The 14,142-nt window shown below is 41.7% G+C and overlaps 3 protein-coding genes across 3 annotated transcripts in view; 2 read left to right on the forward strand and 1 right to left on the reverse strand.

Moving 5' to 3' along the window:
• The window catches only part of beat-Ib (beaten path Ib), a 67,527-nt gene that overhangs the window by 1,992 nt on the left and 51,393 nt on the right, over positions 1-14,142 (reverse strand). Inside the window, exon 3 of the mRNA XM_017147437.3 lies at positions 1,051-1,262. Within this exon, the coding sequence (XP_017002926.1) occupies positions 1,051-1,262 (212 nt within the window). The remainder of the gene's footprint in view (positions 1-1,050; positions 1,263-14,142) is intronic.
• On the forward strand, positions 4,201-5,885 carry LOC108061315 (esterase P-like). The gene is made up of 2 exons (XM_044394875.1): positions 4,201-5,581; positions 5,638-5,885. Exons 1-2 carry the CDS (start codon positions 4,201-4,203, stop codon positions 5,883-5,885), a joined length of 1,629 nt encoding a protein of 542 aa, XP_044250810.1.
• Positions 12,996-13,977, forward strand: LOC108061317 (uncharacterized). Its single transcript, XM_017147438.3, has 2 exons — positions 12,996-13,153; positions 13,472-13,977. The coding sequence occupies exons 1-2, from the start codon at positions 13,081-13,083 to the stop codon at positions 13,783-13,785; spliced, it is 387 nt and encodes a 128-aa protein (XP_017002927.2). The 5' UTR covers positions 12,996-13,080; the 3' UTR covers positions 13,786-13,977.

A 14,142-nucleotide genomic window follows, 5' to 3' on the forward strand; every position in this document is an offset into this window, starting at 1 on the left:
GATTAAAAATCTAAAAATATATTAAAATAAATAACTTGTTTACAGTTCTCTTTTCTTTCACACACGTTATTCATTAAATGCCGATGGCCATAAAATCTATATTTCCAATTGGTCTTTATACTTTCGACAAATAATTGCATACAGGTAAACAAATCCCATAGTGCTCTACCCACAGTTATTTGCTTTCAGCATTTACGCCGGTGCTTACATAAGATGGGCGTAACCTTCACTGCCTGACCCTCGACACTTTTTTAATATATGCACTCTTTTTATTTCATGCGGTTTTTGTCCTTTTGCAACGTCGTTTTTAATATCGAAATGTCAGCAAAAGTCAACAATAAGAGCGCAGCAAATGGAAAGTCAAAATTGTTAATTAAAACTTTTTAACATGCATAAAACAAACATGGATGCACACACGAACATCGAAAACAGGTCGATTGTTTACACAGCCCCCTGCTGCAACTGCTGCTGCTGTCGTTAATACCATCAGCAACCAGCAACATCACAGCAGCAACAGCAGCAGCAACAACAGCAGCAGCAGCAACAAAGAAGCCCATCAGCAGCACTTTGCCTTCAGTTATTTAAAGCAATTTACACTGGCAACTCTTTTGCTTCCATTTCTTTACCCCCGCCACTGTCTTTCAGTTTCAATAAACCCCATCATCATCATTATCAACAGCCTGTGGGGCACTTAGCAAGTGTTGCCTACTTGGCTATTCGATATTCACGTTGACTATTTTGTATGCTCTATGATTTGTGAGTTTTTAAATGCAGTAGTTAAAGAGTAATCACCATTGACTTTTTAGGATTTTTTTTTTAATTTTTAATATATTTTGGAAGTTAAAAATTATAATTTTGATTAACTCAGAATCTTAAATGAGAAATTATAACCCTGTATATTATTTAATGTTCTAGTTTTAATATATAAATAAATTTAAAAAAATTGTAATTTTATATTTTTAAATTTTTCTGACATAATAAAATTATTTTCCACAACAAATAGGTCCAAAAAATCCAGGCTAGTTAAAGGTCGGACTGTTCTGCACTCACCTCGACATCGATTTCGTTCGTTTTGGTGAATATCTTCCAGGCCGGATTCTCCTTTGGCGTGTAGCGGTAGAACTCCCGCCTGCCGCGATACCACTTCACCGTGTAGAGCGTGTCGTTCTCGATGTCATAATTGCAGATTAAGAGCGCATTATCGCCGCGCTTAACGGCGGACGGGATGCGAACGTTGACATTGCGCAGCCCCACAGTGAGACCTGGAAAAGGAGGACGGGTGTTTAATGAGTTGTTGCCATGGGAGCGGAGTGTTCGCAGCTAGAGCGGCAGTAGCAGCAGCCCGGAGCGGCTTAAATATGACAAGTTATTGTGGCTTAATTATGATCCCCCCGAGGATTACAACGGATTTCACGCGCACGGCAGCAACTTAAACTGCTCCTCAACAACAGGGGTAAATCATGGGAAGTAAGCCCAAAAATAAACATACTTTAAACAGTTGAATGAAACACTTACAACATTACACCTTTTCGAAAAGCTTCTCATAAGAAGGAACAAATTATATGAAAACAAATTTATATATAAAGGTTCCAAGGAAATATATAAATAAACAAGAGAGAACGCTATAGTCGGGTTGGTGTCCCGACTATCTAATACCCGTCACTCAGCTAAAGGGAGTGCGAACGCTGTGTCGGGTTGGTGTCCCGACTAATAATCGTAACTCAGCTAAAGGGAGTGCGAGGGAGATAGATATATAATTTTTGATTGCGTATAACTTTTTAATGAATGGTCCGATTTGAAAAATGTCTTCTACATTTCGATAGGTATAAATATACACAACAAAATTGCATTTATACTTCTCGGATATCTTTAAAGATGTGGGCGCAGGACCCATTTTAAAAACGTTAGTGGGCGATTGTGGGCGTTAGAGGGGGCGTGGCGCTTGGCTAAAATAAACTTGCGCTGCGTAGGAAGCCAAAGAATATGTGTGGGAAATCTCAACCTTCTAGCTTTTGTAGTTTCTGAGATCTCAGCGTTCATACAGACGGACAGACAGACAGACGGACAGACGGACAGACGGACAGACGGACAGACGGACAGACGGACATGGCTAGATCGACTCGGCTAGTGACCCTGATCAAGAATATATATACTTTATGGGGTCGGAAACGCTTCCTTCTAGCTGTTACATACTTTTGCACGAATCTAGTATACCCTTTTACTCTACGAGTAACGGGTATAAAAATTGAATAAATAAAAACTACTCTTATAATTTGTAAACTTCTAAAATAAAATTTCACTCTTAAAGAAAAAAAAACTACTTTATAAAACCTTTTTAGTTTATATTTATTTTTCTGTCAGTGCTCTCTTATGAATAAAAAGTAGGTCACCGGCCATGAAAACACCAAAAAGCCACCGAAAAACAAAAAACACTCCATTGTATCAATGGCCCGCGGGTGTGAAAGAGACAACCGGAAGAGCCGCACTCAAAAAGTTGATTATAAAACACAATTGTGTGATCGGCAGTTGGAGCGTCTGCCCCAAGCTGTTCGCCTGTTCGAAATTATAAAAAGCTTCCTAGAAAAATTAAAATCGAAAGTGAATGCTTCACTCTCCTCGAGAGAGACCCGTAAATCATAAAGGGGGCCCGACTCTTTATTTACAGCCCCCACTGATGACGAACAATTCTGCCATGTAGGAAATCGAGTTGGGGCACAAGACCAGGGGCCCAGAAACCTTAGGTACACCCCACTGTCAAAGGTTGCTGGGCAGCTCCATCAGTTCATTGACCTCAGATGTTAAAGAAAAAAAGATTTTCTGGCTTTGAGCACGTTATAACAGATGACCACACCGAGCGAGTAGTAATTTTTTTGCGTATCTGAGCTTTTTTAATTGAGAAAGGTTCTATAGCAGAGTATCCCTTTTGAGATTATTATGTAGGTACATGATCAGCCATATGGAGAAACTTCTATTTTTATCGAATTTAAGTATTTTTTTTACAAATTTTATTCAAGAGTTCCTCAACATAATCCTTCATCTAGGAGTGCCCTACTCAGAGGCCACTACTAGTTGGTCCCCAAGTGGGGGCTATCCTAAAATAGCTATTTATAAATTGTTAACAAATGAGTAAAAAAAACACAGTAAACCGGTTTCAAGGGGCCCAACGCTGGGGTCTGTTTAAACAATTGCTTTTCCCCAGTTGGTAACTGAGTTCGTCGCCGTCTGTTCGCGGGTTCGTTTCTGGTTAACCTTGAATACTAATTGTTGTTTCACGTTGATTTTAATGGCACTCGCACGTTGTCGTTTTGTTTCTGTTGTTTTCATATCAGCATAAAAATTTCATGCTGCCCGTCTGCTTGACAGCTGCTCCCCATCGCTGAACGCCGGATCGAAATAGTACGAAAAAACTAATCTCATCCGTATTGCCGGCTTTTCTAGCCGGCCGCCGACTGCTGGTCAGCACAAATTTGCGTAAACAGAGCACTATTTGCTTTGCCGAATGACGAGAAGGGTACTTTTCGGGGCGGGGAATCGAGAGCGTGAATATGTCGAAAGACTATTTAGAAACCGTTGCTGTTCTATTTTGGCCAGGCCAACAGAAGAGGGCCAGCAACGCTGCTGCTGCCAACTTGACGGCATACGAATTTAACGCAAGGAAACCTTGGGCTTGTCGTCTCGATCGAACTGGAAAACCTTGGAAAACCAGAAGCGCCCGCTTCGGCATGAAAAAAAAAAAAAACAATTGCAAAGGCCCCCAATAAAAATGAGTCGGCAAGGAGTTCATAAGCACACGAAGGGCACCTAGAATGGTTGGGATAGAGTGGGTAACCATAATTTAGAACTAATAGTATGTATTGATCAAAATGAGCAACTAGAAAAATACAGAGGGCTTTAAAAGTTACAACAAAAGTAAAGATAAATAAGAAGAGAAAAGCTATTATTCCTTAGCTATTATTAATCTTTCTTAATGCCGTTTATTATGCAAGCGATGGAATTAAATGTTTAATTTATATTAAGAGGTACAAACCAATTAGAGTCTTAGGTTTTTTCTTTACAGAATAAATATTCAAGTGTTAAATTGGTTCTATTTATATACTAAAGCGATGAGCAAAATTTCCAGATATTTTAGTGATTTCCGGGTACCGAAAATCTGAACGGAAACGCTGATAGTTTCAGTCGGAATCAGTCAGAGTCAGCAACATGAACTGCGTAATATTGTTCTTATTGGTGGCCTGTTTTTGGACCACTTCCGTTAGTAGTGATCCGGATGATCCCTTGTTGGTGGAGCTGGCCCAGGGGAAACTACGTGGTAGGGATAATGGAAACTTCTACAGCTACGAATCGATTCCCTATGCCGAAGCCCCCACTGGAGATCTTCGTTTCGAGGCTCCTCAGCCGTACAGTCATCGATGGACGGGTATTTTCAACGCCACCACTCCACCAGTATTCTGCTTACAATGGAACGAGTTCAGAGACAGACTTATGGGAGTCGAGGACTGCCTGACTGTGAGCATCTACAAGCCGAAGAACTCAAGTAGGACCAGCTTTCCTGTTCTCGTTTTCATCCATGGTGGTGCCTTTATGTTCGGCTCAGCAGTGGCCAGTGGACACGACAGCATTATGCGCGGTGGAAACTTGATTGTGGTTAAAATAAGCTATCGCCTTGGACCCTTGGGTTTCGCCAGCACTGGGGACAAGGAACTGCCAGGAAACAACGGACTGAAGGATCAACGGCTGGCTCTGCGTTGGATCAGACAGAACATTGCCAGCTTTGGTGGAATGCCGGAGAATATTCTAGTCATTGGACACTCGGCAGGTGGTGCCTCAGTTCATTTGCAGCTTCTGCACGAGGAATTTGGACAGTTTGCCCGAGCTGCCGTGTCGGTGAGCGGCAATGCCCTCAATCCCTGGGTTGTCCAGGAGGGTGGACGAGGTCGGGCCTTCGAACTGGGTCGCAAAGTGGGCTGTGGACAAGCCGAGAACTCTGCGGAACTCAAGAGCTGTTTGAAATCCAAGCCGGCCGTTGAAATAGTCGCTGCTGTTCCGAGCTTTTTCGTACTTCCCTACGTGCCCTTTTCCCTTTTCGGACCTGTTGTGGAACCAGCAGATACTCCAGAGGCCTTTTTTACCCAGCAACCCAGAGATTTGATAAAAAGCGGAAAGGTCGCTCAGGTACCTTGGCTGGTGACCCACACAGCCGAGGATGGAGTCTATAATGCTGCCCAATTGCTCCAACAAAATCCAAGAACTAATGAGACCTGGATAGAAGAACTAAATGATCGCTGGTTTGATTGGGTACCCTACTTACTGTTCTACCGGGACTCCATCAAAACTATTATTGAAATGGATGAGTTCTCCCGGAAACTCAGGCAGCAGTATCTGGGAAATCGAAAATTCAGCGTGGAAAACTATTGGGATCTGCAGCGGATGTTTACCGATATTCTCTTTAGAAACAGCGTGCGAGATGTATTAGATCTTTATCGTGAATATGGCAAGAGACCCGTATATTCGTATGTCTACGATAATCCTTCTGAGTTCGGAGCAGGTCAGCAAATATCCAATCGAACGGATGTATATTTCGGTGAGTATAAACTGGGTATTCAATAATCAGAAACTTTAACGCTTTGCTCACTGTAGGTACTGCCCATGGAGATGATATTTTGTTGATTTTCGACATTGCTTTTTTACGACCAGTCATTCGTCCGGATGAAGCAATTATTTCAGGAAAATTTATCAAGATGCTGGAGGACTTTGCACTTAGCAATTCGGAAGCACTGGCATTCGGCGACTGCGATTTCCAGAACAATGTGAACAGCACACAATATCAATTGCTTCGAATAACAAGAAGCGGTTGTAAAAACGAGCAACACAATCAGTTTCCCTAGGGAATAATAGAACCCAAATATACAAAAATGTTATTTTTAAATATGTCAACATAACATTTGCAAGAGATTTTTACTCAGTAAAGAACACTAATGTGCCATAATATAGCTCCAATATTCTGAAGAGCGATGTCAATTTTTTATTTTATGTTAATTGTATTCCAGAAATGGCCACATTGCAGATGCTGATTTTTTCTTGCTCTTTTAACCAATAAGCCTTGTTTTAATGGCAATGTAACTGGCAACTGATTCCGAAGGACCCTCGCCCATTGAGATATCCGCTCTGCTCCAGAAACCCCTGCCCTTTAAATACACCATTAAAATCCGCATTACGAGCGACCTGCTCTGGACATATCTCCCCCTTCCACTCCACACGATTGTTTAAGATTCGACACAAAAATGAAAACAACAAAACATAACGAAACGAAACCAAAAGGCCAGCAACAACTGCAAAACGAGGTCACCATAAACGAACGGCGAACTGAAGTGCGAGCCACTTGGCATTATGTTGGCCTGTTACCCGCTGCCGCTATATTATCGATCATGTTTTGAAAGCGAAAGTGAAGGCGGCGGTCGGACAGACCCAACCAGCTCATCCGCCGACGCACAGTGACATGTTACTTCAAGATATATTCATAAGTTCCCATCTGAGAGATCGATACAGGTTGGGTTAATCAAGTGGTTCCTATCAAAGAGTGTATACCTAAAATGAAATATTTATTTATATTTAAAAAATAATAAATATATATTATAAGTATATAAATAAATTAAGCGCAAAAGTACCTTTATTATTCCGGTTTAGGAATACCTGAGGATACATAATTCTTAAATTCAACCATTTGAGTGCCACTTTTGTTGCCATTGTTTTCGGCTATCTTGACCACTGTGCGTGGCAGATACAGATACAGATACGAACGCAGTACGGATTCAGATACTCAGATACGGTTCGTTGGCTGGCGCTGTCTGGTCGCCTGGTCGTCGAGCAAAGCCGGCTATCGATTTCTACATAAAAAACGAAAGTGAATTTCATCCGAGTGAGGCTACGCGTCAGATGCTCTTCGCTTGACCCAGTTTTTGGGCGCGTTCCGTCCGCTGACCCCGAGGTTCGCCCAAGGTTCAACGCTCCAAGGTGAGTGGCCGCCAACGGTGTCACGTTCAGGGCCCGTCCCTGACCCACCAACGGCACCACTGAAACCGACGAAACCACCAGCACCACCGATCGACGATTGAAAGAAAAATCAGACGCCTGTTGCGCCAACCAGGCGATCAGAAAACTAAGCGGGCAACCCTGTAAAAAGTGGTGCTTTCTTTTTCGGTGGGTCAACGAACTCGGGCTCCAAATTTCGGAGATCGTTGACCGCAGCGGTGGTGGGTGTGGGAAAGAGAGAGGAATAGCGGGCAAGTGAGCGAGTGAGAGGGGTACTTAACGAGAGCGAGAGGCAAGCTGCGCGAGTGCTCGCCGGTAGAGAAACCGCTGACACACTTTTGATGACATCAGCAACAATCAAAACGACAGTGAGCCCCCGATAAAGTTATTTGACGGATACAAATTATTAAATTATAATTTTTGAATGTTTTTTATGACTTGAACTAATATTAGTAACAATTATAATAATTATTATTGGTATTTAATAATATATTTATTTCTCGAAATAAATAATAAATGCTTAGATATAGATAATATAAACAATTGATTTATTTTTCATCAGGAAAATGGCAAGAATATTTATTTGTTTAATGTTTTGTTCGTTACAAAAAAATGTGTATTAAATTGAAGCTTTATATTGAGTTTTACATGGCAAGAAATTGTTACATTGGTTTGAGAAATACATGACTATATCAAAACAGTCGAACCCCACCATATTTTTGGTTACTTATGGTTTCCCATAGAAACCGACCGAGCAACCGACCCACCGAGGGCAGCACTGAAAATGTTTATAAACTTTAGTGCACGCCTCCCCCTCACGGCATAAAACATTAATTTTTTTTGTTAAATACGAAATTATAAACTTTTCGTACCAAGCGCACAGAAACCATTTGAAAGCCGTTTGCCGAGTGCATCTCGCACGCTCCACTCGAGTGGATAAGTGCCAAGGTTGACTTTGACTCGATGGGGGAAACGAAACGCTTGTGTAATTGAGCCAGAGGGGCGGGGAGCGGAGGGGCGGAGGCCCAGTTGATAAGCTATGACACACACAGCTGGAACGAGATCCATGTGGGAACCACCAGCACTACAAAGTTCCCAAGTTCTTCGATCGATCCGCTCGATTTGTATCTGGGGAGGCTCGGAAAACACTTTCCATTTATATGGCCGCTCTTCCACGCTGACCGTTTATCCAAAATCCCAGGCGTTCAGTGATCTAGTGGCAGTATTTACGCTTTGGATAAACGTGATTTTTACTGTGCACTTAAAGAAAATATCTGGTTAAGAACTTAGCAGCTGATTAAGGGGGATAATATTTCTATATTTTGTAGTAGGTACTTATTAAATATCATTTTATTAAATTTTAAATATGAAAAGATACCCTTCTTTTCTTTCTTTCTTTTTTTATTTGTTATCCAATTTAAAATTATGACTTAAAAAAAATTATGGGAACGAAATTTGCTTACACTAAATTCTGAAAATACCGTTTCTATAAATTCGATGTTTATTCATACATTTTCTCCTTTACACAGCTCTTGAACTCCGTTTGAAGTTTAATATATTTAAAATTATGACTTAAAAGAAAACAAAAGTATCGGAACGAAATTTGCTTACACTAAATTCTTAAAATACCGCCTCTAAACATTTAATGTTTATTCATAAATTTTCCCCTTACGACAGGTCTCGAATTCCACTTTAAGTTGAATATATTATTTCTAAAATTTTATTAACAGGTTATCAAACTGTTTCCTTGTTTTTTCAATTTTGATTTCGTTAAAAAATGTAAAATTGTTTATACAATATTTTTTCTCAGTGACCTAATGTTTAAACAAATTAGTTTGAAGCTTTGCGCGAGTGCCAATAAGCAAATTACCCCAATGCCAGACCCCCAGAGGTACACAAAGCAAACAAACGCTTATGGTATATACACATTTCAATATACACATCTGTATCTAGGCACACTTGTATGTGCGTATGGAGGTGGTGTGCCTGAGTGGGTTCAGTCATATTCAGTCACTTATCAGCGAAACGACATCGCTCTGCTCTTAAACGCTGCTCGCCTATTCGAATTAGTACAAAATAATACCGTATTTCCTAGAAGTTTACGGATTCACCGTTACGCCGTAGTCTTCGTGTGGGAGTGAGCGTGATGGCATAAAGTACGGAGAGCAACAACAAAAGGGCAATTTAGTACGCCTTTCGTTCAGTAGGAAAAAGATCGTACATATAACACATACGCTCTGTTGCCACGATCATGAGCAAGTGCCTTTCGCTCCGAGCATAAATGTTTTTATTTTGTTTATATAAAAATTTAACAACAATCTGGGGGAAAAAGTTTAAAACATTTTAAATAGTTTGCTAATGGAACAGGCGACCAGCACCTCGGAATAGCTGACGGTTGCACCGAAAAACCGAAACAGCCACCCGGTCAACGAATTGAATTTCACATTCTTGTCGTCGTTTCGGTTTTTTTTTTTCGGTAAAAGTAACGCGTCACCAGCGCAGAGAACTCAACAAAAGCTAGAAGTGATAAGCAAGCGATTGTGGGGCGATCGTTACCGCACGTTTCGTAATAACCGATCCCCGATTCCCACCCGCATTTGACCCGATTCGCTTTTAGTGATTAATGTAAAACACTAGCTTTGCAAAGTTCTTTAAGTAACAGATTAGTTTATAATTATCATTTTAGATCGATTAAAAAAAACTAAGTTAATAAATGTAAATTAAATAAGTTATGAATTCTTGAAAAAAATCTTTAATTTGTAATTTTCCATAATTATAGAAGTAGGCTCATATAATATTTTTTTATATTTTTATTAATAAGGTCTTTTTTGTTTACGGCTTAATTTATTGCTGCTTAAAATAAAGCACATTGACCGGAATAAGTTGGTTGACAGCCGCCGCTGGCATCTCGACTTTCCTCGTTATTTCCGGAAAAATCACGTGTAAGCCAAACGAGCCTGCAGCTGGCCGTCGAAAAAGGTGAGACACCTCCGTCATGTGCCCACGTCCACATCCACATCCACATCCTCACCCGCATCCCCATCGCCATCCCCCTGCCCTTTTTCGTCATCCGCATTGCTCGAGGGCTACTTTACACGGTGTCAGGTGGGTTCGTCCTGCTGCCTGTTGCACTTTTTGCACATAATCACGTCACATAAACGGACGACGGGCCAGGATATGAACAACAAGCTGCCGCTCCCTTTCATCCCGGCGACATGTGACGCTTGGCTTTAGATGGCCGCAAAAGAAAAAAAAAAGAGGAAAAATTACAAATAAAAATAAAAGGGAGGAAAGCAAGGGAAAACAGGGCCAAGAGTCCTGAGACCTTCCGACTTATTCCCCGACAGCCTGCTCCTTTCTCGCCGGGCTTTTCACTTTATGTTTATGTTGTGTGTTGTGGGCTGTGACGTTGGCCACTGACACTCTGCGCTTGCCGCCTCCTCTCAGCTTTTCCCAGCTCCTGTCGCCTGTCTCGTACTTTTCACAAGCGGATGCCACCGGGACACCAGGACACCAGGACACCGGGACACCTGGACACGCCGGGTGTTAAAATAACAGGCACCGAACATATTGACTTTTAAAATAAGCATTATGGCGGTAAATTTTTATGAAGCCCCCTCGCCAGCCCGCTTTTCTGTATCCTGGATCCTTGGTATTCTGGCAGCCAGGCACTGTGTGCGCCGGACAGCTGAGTGATTTATATATATTGTTTAACATTATTATGGCTGAAGGCTGGCAGGTGGCCATTCGGGCCCGCTTTCGCCTTGGCCCTGTTCCGGCCGACGGATGTGCAAAATGCGAAAAATTGAGCACATTACAAGCTCGGACTCGTAGTCGAACTCTGTATCCCCATCCGCATCCGTATCAGTGTCCATGTCCTTGTCCAGATCCTTGTCCACGTCCACGTGTGGTCGGCAATAATTGTTAAAGTGTGCGGTTGGTTGAGGAGCAAAAGGATGTGGATGCGGATGCGGAATGATGAAGTGATGGGCCCTGCGAATGGAAGCCAGGAAGCGTGGAAGTTTTCTTGCCGCTGTCAAGCTCGAGAGGATTGCGCTCGTAAGCCCCGAGAGCAGTTAATGGTAATTGCAATTATCCAGCAAGCTTTATTGGTTAATGAACGAGCACCGGCTTAATGTCCTTGGGGCTGGACAGATGATAATGTGGCCGGCAGATTGCCCATCTGGAGATAAAAGCAATGGTCTAAGACGAGAATCAAAGGCACAGAGCCTCTTGAATTTTTCATGGGAACCACCTTTAACTAAATCCATAGAGACAGTACTTTTGTAATTAAAATAATTCAAAAGTAGCGGTTAAGTTGGAGTTAACTGTACAGTTAAAAAATTCATGAATGTTATTGCTACGTGTGATTAACTGTTTATACCCGTTACTCGTAGAGTAAAAGGGTATATTAGATTCGTGCAAAAGTATGTAACAGGGAGAAGGAAGCGTTTCCGACCCCATAAAGTATATATATTCTTGATCAGGATCACTAGCCGAGTCGATCTAGCCATGTCCGTCTGTCCGTCTGTCCGTCTGTCCGTCTGTCCGTCTGTCCGTCTGTCCGTCTGTCTGTCCGTCTGTCTGTCTGTATGAACGCTGAGATCTCAGAAACTACAAAAGCTAGAAGGTTGAGATTTCCCACACATATTCTTTGGCTTCCTACGCAGCGCAAGTTTATTTTAGCCGAGCGCCACGCCCCTTCTTACGCCCACAATCGCCCACTAACGATTTTAAAATGGGTCCTGCGCCCACATCTTTAAAGATTTCCGAAAAGTAAAAATGCAATTTTGTTGTGTATATTTATACCTATCGAAATGTAGAAGACATTTTTCAAATCGGACCATTCATTAAAAAGTTATACGCAATCAAAATATCTACATATATCTATCTCCCTCGCACTCCCTTTAGCTGAGTTACGATTATTAGTCGGGACACCAACCCGCGTTCGCACTCCCTTTAGCTGAGTGACGGGTATTAGATAGTCGGGACACCAACCCGACTATAGCGTTCTCTCTTGTTTTCAATTAAAATAAACAATTAATGTGAAACAAAACTCCAGTTTCATAACTTAGTAATTAGAGTCAAATGCAAATTTACTTTCGATTTAATTCGCAGAAGGTTTTAAACTGTAGTTCACCACTAAAAAGTTGATTAATGCAAGGGGGGAATCAATTAATAAATAAGTAAATGTGCCCACAATTAATTTCCATTTGGCGACACGCACACGTCGTTTTACCGCCCGATTGATTGCATTTTAAATGTGTTTGTTCAGCAGGACGGGGAATTTTCGCAATCACCCAAAGAGAATGATGCATTTAATGCAGCACTTTTTGCCCACTTCTTTTCCAGGATATGAGAGTTTTTCAAACGCATAACTGCTGTGTGTGTGTTTGGGAGTGTCCTGGCAGATCATTTGGGTAATTATCGTCGGAAAAAAACGCTTCGCCGAGGGGGCCTTAACCATCGGTTGGAGTTGTGCAACCGGAATTGCGGTATAATGTTGTAAGAGGATTAATAATACGTTTCAGCAATTAAAACTGGTTAATAAATTGACAAAAAATCATAATGCCTCCAAGCAAGAAGGATTTAAATGGTTAAATTAGTCGCGTTTTATCACTTTTAAAATAAATCCGACGGCGTTAAGGGCTTTACCCTAAAGCTGCTAATTTATAGAGGACAAATGAGAGCCAAAGAAGTTATCAACAAAAAATTACTTAATTAATGAATGTTGGTACAAAAAAAATATAATTCAACGAATAGAAAACTTAATTTCACTTTGCGTTAATTTACTTTCTGATAATTGCACTCATGGTGAAAAGATTTAATAGAAATTACCAAACAAGAAATTACACAGGCGATTTGAAACCAAAGCGGAAGCCGCACCGCCAAGCCAACCACAAAGTGTAATTGAGGCCTCAAGGTGGCTGCCTGGTGGTTTCATCTCGGTGGCGCTGCCAATTAGAATTCAGAAGTGGTGGGGTGAGCTATTTCAAAGGAGTAGGCGCCGCAACTCCGCTCCGCTCTCAGCTTTGAAATTCAATTCGAAAAATGAAATTCAAGTATCAAAAGAAACACCAGCCGCTCGACCCAATTAAACAAGCACTTCGGAAATTTGCACGTGGTGAGTAATGAACGTGACTATTCATACGTGCTTTACTATTTTAAAGTATAATGGAGATGGATTAAAATTCAGGAAAAAAATGCATTCACAAATGTTAACACACGCAAGATATCAAACAAATGATCTTACCGTTCGCCTAAATTTAAAGTGATGTTAGAATGTTGATATCTCACTCCCGGCGCTCTACCGCTGCTCTGCCGACACACACGACATACATATTGTTTGCAAAACTCATTAGCCTTCCTATTACTTAAATAATAAGATGTTGGAATATATTGTATTTCTTGGCTAATAAATCCCACATATATTTTACCACAGTTCTTGGCAAGGCCTTCTTCTACCTGGGCACTCCTCCACTGTGTCCACTCCACCAGGCGAGTGCCTTGACGCTGCTCCACTGTCACTATCTCGGTGTCTGCCCGATCTGCAGCCTGTGTTCCTTCTCCGGAAGCCCATCGCCATGCTGGAGTCCGTGTTCTTCGTGCTGCGGCAGTTCTTCAACTTCGTCTGTCCCATGCAAGTCTTCTACGAAATCGAGGAGAGCGAACATAACGCGGGACACCAAGAGGAGTGGGACATCTGGACGGAGATTTGAGATTCGACGGCATGACAACCAGAAACCAATTGATTAATGGCGGGCGGGGCGGAAGAGGCTGGCAATAAAGAGATCTCTCGCTTTTCCCCTTGAGTCACCCTGGTTACTCGACTCTACTCTCCGAATCGCACATAATTTTCGCATAAATTGTCAAATAATTTAAAGCCCCTGCCATTGAGCAAGAGTCAAGGTAACCTAAGCCGTCAGATTAAATTTATTGCTCCCCGCTTTTGGGTTGTTGTGGTGCTTAGAAGGGGAATCTGGAGGAGGAGTGGGTAATGGTGTCTGTTATCGGGCATCATTGAGTGTCGTTGAAATGCCAGTAATTGCGTATTAAAATTATACACCCAGGACCATTTGTTTAATGAAATGTAGCCGTATCTGTGAGCTAATT

Source organism: Drosophila takahashii, chromosome 2L (genome assembly GCF_030179915.1).
Source record: "Drosophila takahashii strain IR98-3 E-12201 chromosome 2L, DtakHiC1v2, whole genome shotgun sequence".
Classification (NCBI taxonomy): domain Eukaryota; kingdom Metazoa; phylum Arthropoda; class Insecta; order Diptera; family Drosophilidae; genus Drosophila; species Drosophila takahashii.

Bases quoted from the DNA above. Each gene is read 5' to 3' on its own strand.
- LOC108061317 (XM_017147438.3), top strand. From the start codon at position 13,081: ATGAAATTCAAGTATCAAAAGAAACACCAGCCGCTCGACCCAATTAAA. The intron at 13,154-13,471 runs GTGAGTAATGAA...ATTTTACCACAG, and splicing joins ACTTCGGAAATTTGCACGTG to TTCTTGGCAAGGCCTTCTTC.
- LOC108061315 (XM_044394875.1), top strand. From the start codon at position 4,201: ATGAACTGCGTAATATTGTTCTTATTGGTGGCCTGTTTTTGGACCACT. The intron at 5,582-5,637 runs GTGAGTATAAAC...TGCTCACTGTAG, and splicing joins TCGAACGGATGTATATTTCG to GTACTGCCCATGGAGATGAT.